This window comes from Rhinoraja longicauda, chromosome 20 (genome assembly GCF_053455715.1).
Source record: "Rhinoraja longicauda isolate Sanriku21f chromosome 20, sRhiLon1.1, whole genome shotgun sequence".
Taxonomy (NCBI): domain Eukaryota; kingdom Metazoa; phylum Chordata; class Chondrichthyes; order Rajiformes; family Arhynchobatidae; genus Rhinoraja; species Rhinoraja longicauda.
The window spans coordinates 1,376,464-1,394,447 of NC_135972.1; the positions used below are offsets into that span (position 1 = coordinate 1,376,464).

Here is a 17,984-nt window from a genome sequence, read left to right on the forward strand (position 1 = left end):
CCGCCGTGTCGACCCTGTCCTGACTTCCAACAGGTTAGATAATGGATGAACTCGGGTTGAGTATTTGCGGAAGGGAGCGCGCCTTTTAAAACAAGCTGTGATGTTTAGTTTTGTGAAAGGCGCGCTGTATGGGAGCTGGTTTGGGAAAGGCGCGCTGTATGGGAGCTGGTTTGGGAAAGGCGCGCTGTATGGGAGCTGGTTTGGGAAAGGCGCGCTGTATGGGAGCTGGTTTGGGAAAGGCGCGCTGTATGGGAGCTGGTTTGGGAAAGGCGCGCTGTTTGGGAGCTGGTTTGGGCGCAACTGTGCGCGGGTGCCGCGTCTTTAATGTGATGGGTGATGTTTCGGGTCGAGACACTTCTTCAAACTGAAAGAAGGATCTCGACCCGAAACGTCACCCATTCCTTCTCTCCCGAGATGCTGCCTGACCCGCTGAGTTACTCCAGCATTTTGTGAATAAATCGATTTGTACCAGCATCTGCAGTTATTTGCTTATACTCTTTAATGTGATGGGTGGGTTTGAATTCTGGACGCTGTTCCGTGGGTCTCTGGCATCAGACAGGCTGGGCTAGAGGCAGCCACACAGCGCGCAGCTGATGGTCGGACTGTGAGCCAGCTGCGAGCCTTGGCATCTTCTCTCAAACACTCTGGGAACTCATTTACCTTGCGGTGCCGGCGCGGAGAGAGAACCTGGAGTCGGGGGCTCGAGTTCAATATAAAGTCTCAAACAGAGGCGGCTCCTCACCGGGCAGTGGGAGCGGAGCGGAGCGGAGTCGGTTTACATGTGCGCTCGGGGCTTGGTTTTACAAGCCGCGCACTATCTTTGCGGACAGGTTGAGAGACCCAACTAACCCCTGGCTGATGTGTTTACAGGTTGGAAGAGGTGAGATGACCAACAGCGGGGACATCTTCCGGCATCTGACCATCGCCCTGCTGGTCCTGTGTTCCTCAATGACCACACACGGCAACCCAGTGGATGGAGGCAGTATCAAGTAAGTGAGCTTGTAGCTGAAACTTGTAGCTGTAACTGTGTTGAGCAGAGACTGGGCAGGCGGCTGGAGATGACAGGACGTGATGGGGCAATAGCTCCCAGTCAAAGACAGATCACACACACAGCGTTTAAAACTGTTTAAAAAGCATTCGCTCATTATTATTTTCTCGTTTAAGTATTGCACTTGATTTAAACACAGAGTGCTGGAGTAACTCAGCTGGGGGAAGGGTTGGACAGACCACGTTTCGGGTCGGAATCCTTCTTTAAACAGGTGGTGACCGGAGCTGTCTCGTGTCCACTCCCATCCACAGACGCTTGTGTGCGCGTCTCCCTCTCTCTGCGGTTGCTGTTTTCTGCAGCTGTAGTTGGGGGGCGCCCGGTTGGCGGGGGGGGGGGGGGGGGGGTCGGGGGGGGGGGTGGTGGTCTGGTGGTACTGTGAGGGTGGGCAGTGGGTTAGCGCCGGGTTAAAGCCCCTCGCTCACCCAGCGCCGCTCACTGTCAGACTCCGCTCGCCGCCGCGCTGATTCAACGCACAAAATATGCCTGGCTACGTTTCAGGCGTTGTTATAGTTTACGCTGGCAGCTTGAAGTGAATGATATCAAAGCTTTCCAAACGGGAAACAGCGTTTGTAAAGGGTGTTGAGTAACGCGAGTGAGCGGTGGCTGAGCTGTGCTGGGGTTGGGCTGACGTTGAGCTGGGTTGGGGTGGGCTGGGGTTGGGCTGACGTTGAGCTAGGCTGGGGTGGGCTGGGGTTGGGCGGGGGAGTTGGTCTTGGGTTGGGTTGGGCCGGGCTGGGCTGGGGTTGAGAGGCGCTCGCTGTGGCTGTGCTGGTCTGGGGAGGTTCTGCCGCTGTTTCCAGGGGGGTGGGAGCAGGTTGGAGCTGAGCTTGAGTTGGGCTGGGCTGGGGCCGGGCCGGGCTGGCGTTGAGCTGAGCTGGGCTGGGGTTGGGTTGGAGCTGAGCTTGAGTTGGGCTGGGCTGGGCTGGGGCCGGGCCGGGCTGGCGTTGAGCTGAGCTGGGCTGGGGTTGGGTTGGAGCTGAGCTTGAGTTGGGCTGGGCTGGGCTGGGGCCGGGCCGGGCTGGCGTTGAGCTGAGCTGGGCTGGGGTTGGGTTGGAGCTGAGCCTTGAGTTGGGCTGGGCTGGGGCCGGGCTGGGCTGGCGTTGAGCTGAGCTGGGCTGGGGTTGGGTTGGAGCTGAGCTTGAGCGAGTGATGTTGAACCACACGAGTGTGCTGTCTGTGTTTTGCAGGAAGAGGTCGGTGTCGGAGCACCAGTTCATGCACGACAAGGGCAGGTCGATCCAAGAGCTGCAGCGGCGGATCTGGCTGAACAACGTGATGGGCGAGCTACACACTGCGGACAGCCGGGAGGTGGCCGAGCGGCCGCTCCGCCCTTGGCCAGACCGACCCGCTGTATCACTGCTCGTCATCAAAGTGGCGGCGAACGACAGCAACAAGGCGGCGGGACGAGAGGAGAACAAGCCGGGCGCAGCCAAACACCAGAACGCCAAGAAGAACGGCAGGAGGAAGAAACAGGGCAAGAACAGCAAGCGCAAGGCGCAGAGGGGTCGGGAGGAGAGTCGCAGACATGTCCGCTCCTCCTCCTCCCGCTCCAGAGACCCCCTGCCCGGCCCCAGAGACCGTCCCAAGCCGCTCTCCGCCGGCCACACACGCTAGGTAACTACCGCCGCCTGAATGATTGAAAGATACAGCATGGAAACAGGCCCTTCGGCCCACCGAGTCCACGCCGACCAGCGATCGCCTGTTTGTCACTAGTCCAATGTTGTCCCACTTTCTCACCCACCCCTTGCCCGCTTCAGAGCTAAATTAACCCACAAACCCTGCACGTCTTTGGGGCGTGGGGAGGAAACCGGAGCACCCGGAGAAAACCCACGCGGTCACAGGGAGAGCATGCAAACTCCACACACAGACAGGATCGAGCCCGGGTCTCTGGCGCTGTTACCCGCTGCGCCACTGGGCTGTCGTCTCCTCTCACGGGTTTCGCTTTAAAGTTTATAGACTTTGGCCGAGGTGGGTGATACGTCCAGTTACAATCGCCCAGACACCAGAGGCCCGTTATCCGCCCAGTCCCCACCGAGCGGAGACAAGCCGTGGCCCACAGCACTGAATCCCACCCACTCACACATACCACCTACACCTGTGCACCACCTTGCATTATAACCTGCACACCACGCGGCTTCAGAGACAGTCGGACAGAGACAGACACAAGGAACTGCAGGTGCTGGTTGACAAAAAGACACAAAGCGCTGAGATGCTGCCTGACCCGCCGAGTTACTCCAGCACTGTGCGTCTTATAGAGATGCTGTGTCCCGCCCTCACCTCTCTCCCCACCATAGTCAGTCTGATGCTGCCTGACCCGCTGAGTTACTCCAGCACTCTGTGAAACGTCACCTATCCATGTTCTCCACAGATGCTGCCTGACCCGCTGAGTTACTCCAGCACTCTGTGAAACGTCACCTATCCATGTTCTCCACAGATGCTGCCCGACCCGCTGAGTTACTCCAGCGTCTTTTACACGAGATCCCAGCCCCCGCAGTTCGCTCGTATCTCCACTGTACAGAACTGTAGTGTTTCATCAGCCTTTCCCGTTGACCCCCCCCCCCCCCCCCACCACCCACCACCCCCCCCCTCCCGCTCAAATCCACCATTTGCTTCTTTACAAGTTCAACACGTCTACAGTGTTGCCATCCAATCCCCCCCTTGCTCAATCACAACCCCTCCTGCTCAAATCCCCTGTGACCATCTTAGTTCTGTGTTGTGGGACTTGGTTGTTCACCAGGGCATGTCGGGGCCAAATCCAAAGCCTAGCGACGGAAACTCCTCCCGAGGTCAATCTTACACCCAGTGTTGGCTAAACGTTTCATAGAGAAGCGGAATATGTTGTCGGTTCAGGTTTATTATTGTCACGTGTGCCGAGGTACAGTGAAAAGCTTTGCTTTGCATCCTGTCCAAACAGATCAGATAATGCCAGACGTAAACACGATGAGCATGGAAGATACAGAATCTAATTCTCAGCATTGTAGCGCATCAGTTCCACAGACAAAGTCCAATGTCCACAATGGGGTAGAGGTGAATCAGACAGTGCCCTAGCTTATGGGAGGGCCGTTCAGAAGCCTGATAACAGAGGGGAAGAAGCTGTTCCTGAGTCTGGTGGTGCGCGCTTTCAAGCTTCTGTACCTTCTGTTGGATGGGAGGGAGGAGAAGAGGGAATGACCGGGGTGGGACACGTCTCTGATTATGTTGGCAGCTTTTTCGAGGCAGTGTGAAGTGTAGATGGAGTTAATGACGGGGAGTCTGGCCTGTGTGACGGACTGGGTTACATCTACAACTCTGCAGTTTCTTGCAGAGATTCCTGGATGTGTGCTGAATCCAGTACAAGTTCATCTGGTCAGTGTGCGTTCTCCAAGAAACACCTGTGGTCTAACCGCTGGCTGAGTAATCCTCACATATAATCGCAGTGTGCCGGTTACTTTTCTGGGCAAGAGCATTTTTAATACCAGTGAGGTTTCTAACCACAAATCCACCAAGTCAGCCTATTTCATTCTGTGTAACATTACTGAATCCTGGCTCAGCTTCAGCCTACCAACCACACAAACCATCACTTTTGGAAGTTACTTCCAGCCACGACTTTACAAGTCGTTGCTTCCAGCTCTCAACTCCCAATTTTCTACCGTTGCTAAATTGGCAGCAATTCAAACCTCTGCTGCCAGGCTCTATCTGAGTCTGTTCACCCATCACTCCCGTGCTAACCCACATCACCAGGTGGGATCCCGGTTAATCAACGGCTTGACTTCAAAGTTGTCATCGTTGGGTATCGTTCCCTCCACGACTCCAACCGTCCACCCCTTAGCCAGCCCTACAACTGTCTTGGGTATCTGCAATCCCCCCAATTCAGGCCTCTAGTCACACTGCCCCAATCACAGAAAAAACACCCTTTCACCTTCCACAGCCCAAAACAATTACATTCTCTTCCCACTCTAATGACTCTGGATTAAGTCCCATTTACAGTTATTTACATTGGCATACACGCATATCCAAGAGGAATCATTGTTGTTATAATCATTCAGTACAATTATTTACGATGAGGCTGAGAGAAGTATATCAATCATGAGAGGCAAAGATAGGGTAGACAGTCAGAAGCTTTTATCCGGGGATTAAATGTCAGACTAGAGGATGTAACCCTAAGAGCAACACAGAGGGTGGTGGGGGCCTGGAACACCCTGCCAGGGGTGGTGGTGAAGGCAGATACCATAGTGGCATTTAAGAGGCTTTTGGAGAGGCACATGGATATGCAGGGCATGGAGGGAAATGTATCACGTGCAGACTGAGGAGATTAGTTTAATTTGGCATCATGAACAGCACAGACATTGTGGGCCGAAGGGCCTGTTCCTGTGCTGTACTCTTCTCTGAGAAGATCACTCACTGAATGCCCTTTAAAGTGCAACCTTGTCAATGAGTGAAATAACCATTATTATCGATCAATATATTATATTTGTTATAAATGTCCGGCCCACCAATCTAAACCCATAAATAGCTTCAGGGAAAAGATCTGTTGCTGGACCCCTTCTGAAAGCATCTACAGAATTACAGAATGATCAGCCACGATGACATTGAATGGCGGTGCTGGCTCGAAGGGCCGAATGGCCTACTCCTGCACCTATTGTCTATTGTCCTGTAAAACTCAGAAGTTCAAACGTTTAGTATGTTATAACTTACACCTAAATTGTCTCTGAAACAACTCATTTTATAGAATAAGCGATCCATTCCTTGTTTTCAAGAGAAAAAAATGAAAATGTACGGTTTAGAAAGTTTTCTTGAAGTTAGTTTCAGGTGTGCACTTGTTAATGAAGCAATCCTTTGTGAAGATGCCAAATATTTAATTCTGCATACTAAAATTCAAAATTAAACCACTAAACATTATGAACACATCTTGCTGTAATTTACCAGTAATACAAGAATGTTAAAATATTCCATGTCTTTGGACCTGTTGCATTTTGCTTGATTTTAGAAATCTGCTTTGCAAGATGAGGGCTGATCTCTACATGCAATGATGCAAAGTCTCCATCTGGTGACCTTTTTGATTATCCTTCTCAGCTTTACACTTTGGACTATTCTAACGTGAGAATGCATGTTTGAAGGGATTTATCTATCTGGATCATTTCACTGGTAACTGTGTAAGAAGTAGCTCTCCCCTCTCCTCCATCGATCCATCTATCAATTTATGGATTATTTGGTCCAAACAGCATTAAGAGAAAAGTCCAAAATATAAGTTCAGTTACTGTATCTGCTACAGCAGTCACTAGTTTGAGGATTTAACTTCCTTTGAGCATAGGGATCTATCAGCTGGAAGATGTTGATTCTCATCCAGTGGGAATGATTACGCAAATATCCATGGCAGAACCCACAAACATTACTAATAGGCTGTTGGAAAAATGGACCCAACCCAAAATGCCTCCTGTCCATTGCCTCCACAGACACTGCCTGCCCCACTGTGTCCAGCATCTGCAGTCACTTGCCTCTCTATTAAAACCCAGTGAGTCGTTTTTTATACCAAGATGCCCAATTCAGTTTCTACTTTAGACAAAGTTATCAGTCACTGTTCATAGACTATATTTTTTATGGCGTTTAGCTGGTTGCTTGTTTAAAATACCCAGCAACCATTGATTCTCCTTTATTTCGGCAGGTCTGCGCTGTAGGTGAAGATGGAAAAATATATTTTGCAGTATTCTGTCCCTGTGGTCATAACTAAAGTATTAAACATATTTATTGATTGTAAATACACAAGAGAATAAGAACATGAGTGTACACTATGGGAACTATACATTGGTCATTGTGAATATCTGACAATTTATGATTGATGTCACATACTCTAATTTATTTGTTAAATCATCTATTTATTTGAACTGTGTATCATGGTGCTGCTAACTTTTGATATATTGTAAAGATATGCACTTTAGAGTTCAAGTAATGTTGTTACATGACCAATAATAAAGTGATTTTGTGGTTGTTGAATTGGAAACTGGAGTAATGCTCGTTAATAACATGATTAAACACGCAGTCACAGAGTCACCCAACACGGAACGGGCCCTTCAGACCAACGCGTCCATGACACCAAGATGCCACATCTAAACTAGCCCCATTTGCCTGTGTTTGGCCGAGAGCCCTCTAAACCTTTCTTTTCCATGTACCTGTCCAAATGTCTTCTAAATGCTGCCTCAACTACCTCCTCTGGCAGCTCGTTCCATATACCCACCACCCTCTGAGTGAAAAAGTTGCCCCTCAGGTTCTTATTAAATCTTCCCTCTCTTACCCTAACACTATGGTCTCTGGTTCTTGATTCTCCTGGGTAAAAAACCCAATCTATGATAAACCTATCTATGAAAAAACCCTATCTCTTCCCTCATGATTTTATACACCCCGAAAAAAATCACCCCTCAATCTCCTGTGTTGCGAAAAATAAACTCCTAGTCTGCTCAACTTCTCCCAACCGCTCAGGCCTTCAAGTCCTGGCAAATCATCTCTACCCTCTTTCCAGTTTGATGGAATCCTTCCTATTGCAGGGATGACCAAAACTGAACAGAATACCCCAATTGCGGCCTCACCAAAGTCTTGTACAACTTCGAAGGCAGACACAAAATGCTGGAGTAACTCAGCGGGTCAGGCAGGTCTGGAGAGAAGGAATGGGTGACATTTTGGGTCGAGACCCTTCTTCAGACTGATGTCAGGGGAGGGGGCGGGACAAAGTTAGGATGTAGTCGGAGACAGTAAGACTAGTGGAAGAACGGGGAAGGGGGAGAGGATTGAGAGAGAGGGAAAGCAAAGGCTATTTGAAGTTAGAGAAGTCAATGTTCATACCACTGGGGTGTAAACCACCCAAGCAAAATATGAGGTGCTGTTCCTCCAATTTGCGCTGGGCCTCACTCTGACAATGGAGGAGACCCAGGACAGAAAGGTCAGAATAGGAGGGGGAGTTAAAGTGCTGAGAAACCGGGAGATCAGGTAGGTTTAAACGGGCTGAGCGGAGGTATTCAGCAAAACGATCGCTGAGCCTGCGCTTGGTCTCGCCAACGTAGAGACGTTGACACCTGGAACAGCGGATACAGTAGATGAGATTGGAGGAGATGCAGGTGAACCTCTGTCTCACCTGGAAAGACTGTTTGGGTCCTTGGATGGAGTCGAGGGGGGAGGTAAAGGGGCAGGTGTTGCATCTCCTGCGGTTGCAGGGGAAAGTACCTGGGATGGGGGTGGTTTGGGTGGGAAAGGACGCGTTGACCAGGGAATTTTGGAGGGAACGGTCTCTGTGGAAAGCAGAAAGGGGTGGAGATGGGAAGATGTGGCCAGTATTGGGATCATGTTGGAGGTGGCGAACATGTTGGAGGATTATATGTTGTATGTGACGGCTGATGGGGTGGAAGGTGAGGACAAGGGGGACTCTGTCCTTGTTGCGAATTGGGGGGAGGGGAACAAGAGTGGAGCTGCAGGATATCGAGGATACCCTAGTGAGAACCTCATTTATGATGGGCGAGGGGAACCGCCGTTTTCTAAAGAATGAGGACATCTCCGATGCCCTGGTATGGAAAACCTCATCCCGGGCACAGATGCGGCGTAGACGGAGGAATTGGGAGTAGGAGATAGAGTCTTTACAGGAAACAGGTTGGTAAGAAGTGTAGTCTAGATAACTGTGGAGTAAGTAGGTTTGTAGTAGATGTCGGTCAATAGTCTGTCTCCTGTGATGGAGACAGTGAGATCCAGAAACGGTAGGGAGATGTCAGAGATGGTCCAAGTGTATTTGAGTGGCGGATGGAAATTGGTGAGGTTGATGAAGTCAGTTCTGCATGGGTGCAGGAGGTAGCACCAATGCAACGGAGGCTTCGGCCGTGGGCCCTGCAGACCGCAACATCGGGAGTTCGCAGGTCCCTGGCTGGCGACCGGCTTTCGGGAACTCCAGCCGTAGCAGCTTCAACCGCCCTGAAGTGCGAGGCATGATCAACCCGCTCGCAGGCCCTTCATCGCCCTGCGTGGCTCGGCCGCAGCACTTTCCATCGCCCGGTGGGGGCTCAGGACCTTCATCGCCCTGCTTGGCTCGGCCCTGGGACTTTCCATCGCCCGGTGGGGGCTCAGGACCTTCATCGGCCTGCTCGGCTCGGCCCTGGGACTTACCATCGCCCGGTGGGGGCTCAGGACCTTCATCGGCCTGCTCGGCTCGGCCCTGGGACTTTCCATCGCCCAGTGGGGGCTCAGGACCTTCATCGGCCTGCTCGGCTCGGCTCGGCCCTGGGACTTTCCATCGCCCAGTGGGGGCTTCAAAAAGTTGGGAGCCTCGATCACCTCGTGGCACCACGGGAGAAGAAATCAGGAGGAGATAAGACTTTGCCTTCCATCACAGTGAGGGTGTGCCTAGAGCAATCACTATGATGGCTGTTTGTGTAAAAAATTGTGTAAAAATTGTATCTGTGTGTCCTGTGCTTTTTGTTGTCTACTGCCGGACCCTGACGTGAGAGGACGCTGGCGTTGTTTATTCGCCGCTTCTCCGTTAGGATAGTTTGTCTGTTTGTTTTTATGTTTGATTGTTTATGTAAAGCGCTTTGAGCACCTGATAAGGCGCTATATAAAATAAATGCTTATTATTATTATTATTATTAGTCGTCAATATAGCAGAGGTAGAGTTGGGGGATGGGGCTAGTGTACGCCTGGAACAGGGATTGTTCGAGTATCCTACAAAGAGGCAGGCACAGCTAGGGCCCATGCGAGTGCCCATAGCTATGCCTTGGATTTGGAGGAAGTGGGAGGAGCCGAAGGAGAAGTTGTTGAGGGTAAGGACCAGCTCTGGTAGGCGGAGGAGTTGTACAACTTCAATGGGTTTTGTAAAAAGTGATTTATACAGCAGAAAGGTTATTGGAAGTCTTCCTATAGTGTTTACCAAAATGGTTCACCAAGACACGGAAGCCTGGATAATCGTTCAGAGAACCACTGGTGCATCTGTTGGGTGGAGAACGCCCGTGTACCTGGGGATGTCCTTCCAGGATGGCGCCCAACCCAGGCGACTATCTGCGTGCTGGCCACAGAAGCAGAACTGCAATCACACATTACAATCGCCCCACACTCTTAAACCCGACTCCGACAGCAACAGTTCTTACCTTAACTATGATTCCCTTATCACTGTGAATGGTTCGATTGTAATCATGTATTGTCTTTCTGCTGACTGGTTTAGTTTAGAGATACAGCGCGGAAACAGGCCCTTTTGGCCCGCCAGGTCCACGCCGACCAGCGATCCCCACACATTAACACTATCCTATACCCACTAGGGTTAATTTTTACATTTACCAAGCCAACTAACCTACAAACCTGTACGTCTTTGGAGTGTGGGAGGAAATTGAAGATCTCGGAGAAAACCCACGCAGGTCACGGGGAGAACGTACAAACTCCGTACAGACAACACCCGTAGTCAAGATCGAACCCAGGTCTCCGGCGCTGCATTCGCTGTAAGGCAGCAACTCTACCGCTGCGCCACCGTGCCAGTTAGCACGGAACAAAGGCTTTTCACTGTACCTCGGTATATGTGACAAAAAACTAAACTGAACTGAACTGGATATCCTGCTGATAAAATGCTGACTATTGAACTTGGCTTTTCCATTTTTAGGGGAGAGGGAGTTACTATTGAACATGAATATTACTGAAGGATAAACTCTTAAAGAAGATATGGGAGGCAAGTTGTTTTTACACAGAGGGTGGTGGGTGCCTGGAACAGCTGCTACCAGGGGTGGTGGTGGAGTAGGATCGCCAACTGTCCCGTAATAGCCAGGACATCCCGTATTTTGGGCTAAATTACTTTGTCCCATATGGGACCGCCCTTATCCCGTGTTAGTAGGGTTGCCAACTTCCTCACTCCCAAATAATGGACAAAGGGTGACGTCACCGCCCCGCGCCCCACGTGACCTCACCCAACCAGCGGCCACGTGCTCCCGCTCCACCAATGGTGGTCGTCTGGGCCGGGAGGCGGGATGCGTAGTCATTGGCGGAGCGGGAGCACGTGGCCGCTGGCTGGGTGAGGTCATGTGGGGCGGGGGGCGGTGACGTCACCCTTTGTCCCTTATTTGGGTTTGAGGAAGTTGGCAACCCTATGGTGGATTTATTCACAAAATGCTGGAGTAACTCAGCAGGTCAGGCAGCATCTCGGGAGAGAAGGAATGGGTGACGTTTCGGGTCGAGACCCTTCTTCAGACTGATGTCAGGGGGGCGGGACAAAGGAAGGATATAGGTGGAGACAGGAAGATAGAGGGAGATCTGGGAAGGAGGAGGGGAAGGGAGGGACAGAGGAGCTATCTGAAGTTGGAGAAGTCGACGTTCATACCACTGGGCTGCAAACTGCCCAGGCGAAATATGAGGTGCTCCAATTTCCGGCGGGCCTCACTATGGCACTGGAGGAGGCCCATGACAGAGAGGTCAGACTGGGAATGGGAGGGGGAGTTAAAGTGCTGGGCCACCGGGAGATCAGTTTTGTTAATGCGGACCGAGCGCAGGTGTTCAGCGAAGCGATCGCCGAGCCTGCGCTTGGTTTCGCCGATATAAATAAGTTGACATCTAGAGCAGCGGATGCAATAGATGAGGTTGGAGGAGGTGCAGGTGAACCTCTGTCTCACCTGGAAAGACTGTTTGGGTCCTTTGATGGAGTTGAGGGGGGAGGTAAAGGGACAGGTGTTGCATCTCGTGCGGTTGCAGGGGAAAGTGCCCGGGGTTGGGGTGGTTTGGGTAGGAAGGGACGAGTGGACCAGGGAGTTACGGAGGGAACGGTCTCTGCGGAACGCAGAGAGGGGAGGGGATGGGAAGATATGGCCAGTGGTGGGGTCCCGTTGTAGGTGACGGAAATGTTGGTGGATGATATGTTGGATCCGCTGGCTGTTGGGGTGGAAGGTAAGGACGAGGGGGATCCTGTCCTTGTTGCGAGTGGGGGGAGGGGGAGCAAGAGCGGAGCTGCGGGATGTGGAAGAGACCCTAGTGAGAGCCTCATCTATAATGGAGGAGGGGAAGCCCCGTTTTCTGAAGAACGAGGACATCTCGGAAGCCCTAGTGTGAAACACCTCATCCCGGGCGCAGATGCGGCGTAGATGGAGGAATTGGGAGTAGGGGATAGACTTTTTGCAGGGGACCGGGTGGGAAGAAGTGTAGTCCAGATAGCTGTGCGAGTCGGTGGGTTTGTAGTAAATGTCCGTCACTAGTCTGTCTCCTGTGATGGAGATGGTGAGGTCCAGAAACGGGAGGGAGATGTCAGAGATAGTCCAGGTATATTTAAGGGCAGGATGGAAATTGGAGGTGAAGTGTATGAAGTCAGTGAGTTCTGCATGGGTGCAAGAGATAGCACCAATGCAGTCGTCGATGTAGCGGAGGTAGAGTTCGGGGATGGGGCCGGTGTACGTCTGGAACAGGGATTGTTCGACGTACCCGACAAAGAGGCAGGTGTAGCTAGGGCCCATGCGAGTGCCCATAGCTACGCCTCTGGTTTGGAGGAAGTGGGAGGAGTCAAAGGAGAAGTTGTTGAGGGTAAGAACCAGCTCTGCTAGGCGGAGGAGAGTGTTGGTCGATGGGGATTGGCTGGTTCTACGGTCGAGGAAGAAACGGAGGGCTACGAGACCATCCTTGTGGGGGATGGAAGTGTAGAGTGACTGGACATCCGTGGTGAAGATGAGGGAGTGGGGGCCTGGGAACCGGAAGTTATCCAGGAGATGGAGAGCGTGTGAGGTGTCTTGGACGTAGGTGGGGAGGGATTTAACCAGGGAGGATAGGATGGAGTCGAGGTAGGTAGAGATAAGTTCGGTGGGGCATGAGCAGGCAGAGACAGTGGGTCTGCCGGGACAGTTGTGTTTGTGGATTTTGGGTAGGAGGTAGAATCGGGCCGTGCGGGGCCTGGGAACTATGAGATTGGAGGCCGGAGATGATGAGGTCAGTGATGGTGCTGCTGATAAAGGTCTGGTGTTTATCGGTGAGGTCATGGTCCAGGGATAGGTAGGAAGAGGTGTCTGATAGTTGTCGTCTGGCCTCGGTCCAGTAGAGGTCAGCACGCCAGACTACCACAGCCCCTCCCTTGTCAGCGGGTTTAATGATTAAGTCCGGGTTGTTGCGGAGTGAGTGGAGGGCTGCACGTTCAGGAGGGGAGAGGTTAGAGTTAGTCAGGGGAGTGGAGAATTTGAGGCGGCTGATGTCACGCCAGCAGTTTGAGATAAAATGTTCTAGTGAGGGTAGTTGGCCACACGGGGGGGTCCAAGAGGAGGGGGTCCATTGGAGACGGGAGAAGGGGTCATCAGTGGGGGGTCGGGGCTCCTTACCATGGTAAAAGGCTCGGAGGCGGAGGCGGCGGAAGAAGAGCTCCACGTCATGGCGGACGTGGAACTCGTTGATGTGGGGGCGGAGGGGAACAAAGGTAAGGCCTCTGTTGAGGACCGACCATTCGGTGTCTGAAAGGGGGAGGTCAGGGGGGATGGTGAACACCCGGCAATGGTGTTCTGTCCCTTTACCTCCCCCCTCAACTCCATCAAAGGACCCAAACAGTCTTTCCAGGTGAGACAGAGGTTCACCTGCACCTCCTCCAACCTCATCTATTGCATCCGCTGCTCTAGATGTCAACTTATTTATATCGGCGAAACCAAGCGCAGGCTCGGCGATCGCTTCGCTGAACACCTGCGCTCGGTCCGCATTAACAAAACTGATCTCCCGGTGGCCCAGCACTTTAACTCCCCCTCCCATTCCCAGTCTGACCTCTCTGTCATGGGCCTCCTCCAGTGCCATAGTGAGGCCCGCCGGAAATTGGAGGAGCAGCACCTCATATTTCGCCTGGGCAGTTTGCAGCCCGGTGGTATGAACGTCGACTTCTCCAACTTCAGATAGCTCCTCTGCCCCTCCCTTCCCCTCCTCCTTCCCAGATCTCCCTCTATCTTCCTGTCTCCACCGTTATCCTTCCTTTGTCCCGCCCCCCTGACATCAGTCTGAAGAAGGGTCTCGACCCGAAACGTCACCCATTCCTTCTCTCCCGAGATGCTGCCTGACCTGCTGAGTTACTCCAGCATTTTGTGAATAAATCGATTTGTACCAGCATCTGCAGTTATTTTCTTATAACCCTATGTTGGAGGCAGATACGATAGTGACGTTTAAGAGTCTTTTAGATAGGCACATGGACACGCGCGGATATGGACACCTGCGGATATGGACAACGCGGATATGGAAACATGCAGATATGGACGCGCGGATATGGACACACGCGGATATGGATATGCATGTATATGGACTCGCGCGGATATGGACACGTGTGGATATAGATACGCGCGGATATGGACATGAGTGGCAAAGGACACGCATGGATATGGACACATGCGGATATGGTCACGTGCAGATATGGACAGGCGCGGATATGGACACACGTGGATATGGACACACACGGATACAGACACGCGCGGATATGGACATGAATGGCAATGGACACGCATGGATACGGACACATGGGGATACGGACACATGGGGATACGGACACATGGGGATACGGACACGCGCGGATATGGACAGGTGCGGATATAGACAGGCGTGGATATGGATTTGTTTAACTTGGCATCGTGTTTGGCACAGACATTGTGGGGTGTCGGGCCTCTGTTCCTGTGCTCTCCTGTTCTCAGTTCTACGTTTGCCGGGGTTCATATATCATGTCCAAAAAGTGGCTCTATTTTTAGAATACTGGGTGAAGTTGAATCCATTTTTTTTGTTTCGGATTATTTTATGAAACTTAACTTGTCGCCAGAGTGATTTTCTGTGAGGATGAATCGCGCCAACTACTCACTCACTGTGTGACTTTATTTCTCAGTAAATAGACATCGCAGTTTGTTGCACAAACTGTGGTCATGGTTTCATCCACTAACACCCGTCTGTCTGTCCGTCCGTCTGCCGCTGGAGGGCAGAACTCACTCAAAGTGCGGCCGACAAAACCCACACACAGGTTCATTTCCAAACTAAATCGTCCGGGAAAAGTCAGCAGAAGCTTCGAGTTATACTGCACGTTAAATCACCTCTCATTAGCCGTTGTCCAAACATGGATCTGGCCAAACAAAATAGCAAATCCGCCCCTTCAACCAATGCAATTTAATTACCTGAAATTAGATTTTGAATATTCAAATAAATTAAGAAACCGTTCCCGGGATGTTGCTCCTGATTTTCTTTCTGACAAACAAAAGCAACGACGTGGAGTTTAGAGTGAAACAATAATCCAGACAGGGGAAGCAACAATTGCAAGGAGGCGCATCACTTGCTCGGTTTGTGTGTGAGTGGGAGATGGCCCGGGGTGAAGTAACTTGTGGCCGCCGTTTGGAGCAGGTGAGAGGACGTGTTCTCCACAGCACCAACAACCCGCATCATTGCCCAGCCAGCCGCCCACTCTACATCACTAACCAACGCTACCGCTCTGCTACACAATGGCACCTTCCAAACCCAGGTAGACCACACGCCCGGGGTCTCCTCCCCCACACACACACCTGTCCACCTGTCATTGCTCACCTTTCCCATCCCGTCATCCACCCCTACCCCCTCCCACCTGCCCCACATCCCTCACTCCCCTCCCCCCGCCCCACACCCCCCTCCCACAGGCCCCACATCCCCCACCCTACCCCCTCCCACCTCCCCACATCCCCCACATCCCCCACCTGCCCCACACCCCCCACTCCCGACCCCCTCCCACCTGCCCCACGTCCCCCACCCCCTCCCACCTGCCCCACATTCCCACCTGCCCCACATCCCCCACTCCCCACCCCCTCCCACCTGCCCCACATTCACCACCCCCTCCCACCTACCCCACATCCCCCACTCCCCCTCCCACCTGCCCCAATCCCCACCCCCCTCCCACCTGCCCCACATCCCCCACCCCTACCCCCCTCCCACCTGCCCCACATCCCCCACCCCCCTCCCACCTGCCCCACATCCCCCACCCACCTGCCCCACATACCCCACCCCCTCCCACCTGCCCCACCCCCCTCCCCCCACATTTCCTGTTGCAAATACTACCACTGCAAGATACAAACTACATATGGAAACAAATTATTTAAAGGGAACTCTCTTCCAAATGTCATTCTTGTGTGTGTCGGTGTGTGTCGGTGTGTAACTGTGTGCTTGTGTGTATCTCTGCGTGTGTGTCCGTCCGCGTGTGTGTGTGTAAGTAAAGGGTTGCAGGTAATTTGCAGCACAGAAATTATGTTTTGCAATGTGATGTATGTAGAAACATAGAAATAGGTGCAGGAGTAGGCCATTCAGCCCTTTGAGCCAGCACCACCATTCAATATGATCATGGCTGATCATCCAAAATCAGTACCCTGTTCCTGCTTTCTCCCATATCCCTTGATTCCATTAGCCCTAAGAGATACATCGAACTCTCTTTAAAACATCCAGTGAATTGGCCTCCACTGCCTTCTGTGGCAGAGAATTCCACAGATTCACAACTCACTTGGTGAAAAGGTTTCCCCTCATCTCAGTCCTGAATGTCCCACCCCATATTCTTAATGATTGTAAATGATAAGATAGTAAATTAGTGATCAAGAACAACAGGTGGTGTAGGAAAATAACTGCAGATGCTGGTACAAATCGAAGGTATCACAAAATGCTGGAGTGTGAGGCTTTGGCAATCAGCAGTAGCAGCAGCAGCAATCAGCAGCAGCAGCAATCAGCAGTAGCAGCAGCAGCAATCAGCAGTAGCAGCAGCAGCAATCAGCAGTAGCAGCAGCAGCAGCAATCAGCAGTAGCAGCAGCAGCAGCAAGCAGCATTAGCAGCAGCAGCAAGCAGCACCAAGCTGTGTGGCTTGGGAAGTAGTGTGTGGGGATTGTGTGGGGATTGTGTGGGGATAGTAAGGAGTAAGACCTGTGTGATCTCCCGGACAAGTTTCGATCGCCTAGCTTGGGGTCGGAGAGGAATTTCCCGGATTTTTTCCCAAATTGGCCTGGGTTTTTTATCCGGTTTTTCGCCTCTCCCAGGAGATCACTCAGTTCTTTTGGGTGGGCGGTTGGAGCGGTTGGAGCAGCGGCCGGGCGGTAGGTTTAGTAACTGAGCGCGGGGTTTTGTTTGGAGAGTATGAGTGCCAGGGCAGTTTTTTGTTCTGGGTGTCAGATGTGGGGAATCTGGGAGTCTGATAGTCTTCCAGACATCCACATCTGCGCCAGGTGTGACGAGATGGGGCTCCTAAGGGACCGTATTAGGAACCTGGAGCGGCAGATTGATGACCTCCGTCTGATCAGGGAGAGTGAGGAGGTTATAGATAGGAGTTACAGAGAGGTGGTCACTCCTAGACCACGGGAGGTAGACAAGTGGGTCACTGTTAGGGGGGGCAAGGAACAGAGGCAGGGTCTAGGGAGTACCCCGGTGGCTGTACCCCTTGGAAATAAGTACTCCTGTTTAAGTACTGTTGGGGGGGACAGCCTACCTGGGGGCAGCGACGGTGCCCGGGCCTCTGGCAAGGAGTCCGGCCCTGTTGCTCAGAAGGGTAGGGAAAGGAAGAGGAGAGCAGTAGTAATAGGGGACTCTATAGTGAGGGGGTCAGATAGGCGTTTCTGTGGACGCAGTCGGGAGACCCGGATGGTGGTTTGCCTCCCTGGTGCCGGTGTCCGGGATGTGTCTGAGCGTGTCCAGGATATCCTGAAAGGGGAGGGAGAGGAGCCAGAGGTCGTGGTACATATAGGTACCAACAATATAGGTAGGATAAGGGAAGAGGTCCTGAAAGGAGAATTCAGGGGGCTAGGAAGAGAGTTAAAAAAAAAGGACTTCCAAAGTAATAATCTCAGGCTTACTGCCTGTGCCACGCGATAGTGAGAATAGGAATGGAGTGAGGTGGAGGATAAATACGTGGCTGAGGAACTGGTGCAGGGAGCAGGGTTTCAAGTTTCTGGATCATTGGGACCTCTTCTGGGGGAAGTATGACCTGTACAAACAGGACGGGTTGCATCTGAACCCGAGGGGAACCAA

General features: G+C 52.2%; 1 protein-coding gene across 1 annotated transcript; it reads left to right on the forward strand.

The window, feature by feature from the left end:
- Positions 1 to 858: 858 nt before the first annotated feature.
- LOC144603744 (parathyroid hormone-related protein-like) lies at positions 859 to 2,662 on the forward strand. The gene is made up of 2 exons (XM_078417450.1): positions 859 to 989; positions 2,236 to 2,662. The coding sequence occupies exons 1-2, from the start codon at positions 859 to 861 to the stop codon at positions 2,660 to 2,662; spliced, it is 558 nt and encodes a 185-aa protein (XP_078273576.1).
- The last annotated feature ends 15,322 nt before the right edge of the window (positions 2,663 to 17,984 follow it).

Excerpts from the sequence above, each read along its gene's own strand:
- LOC144603744 (XM_078417450.1), top strand. The coding sequence starts at position 859 with ATGTGTTTACAGGTTGGAAGAGGTGAGATGACCAACAGCGGGGACATC. Across the intron at positions 990-2,235 it reads GTGGATGGAGGCAGTATCAA|GAAGAGGTCGGTGTCGGAGC; the intron begins GTAAGTGAGCTT and ends TGTGTTTTGCAG.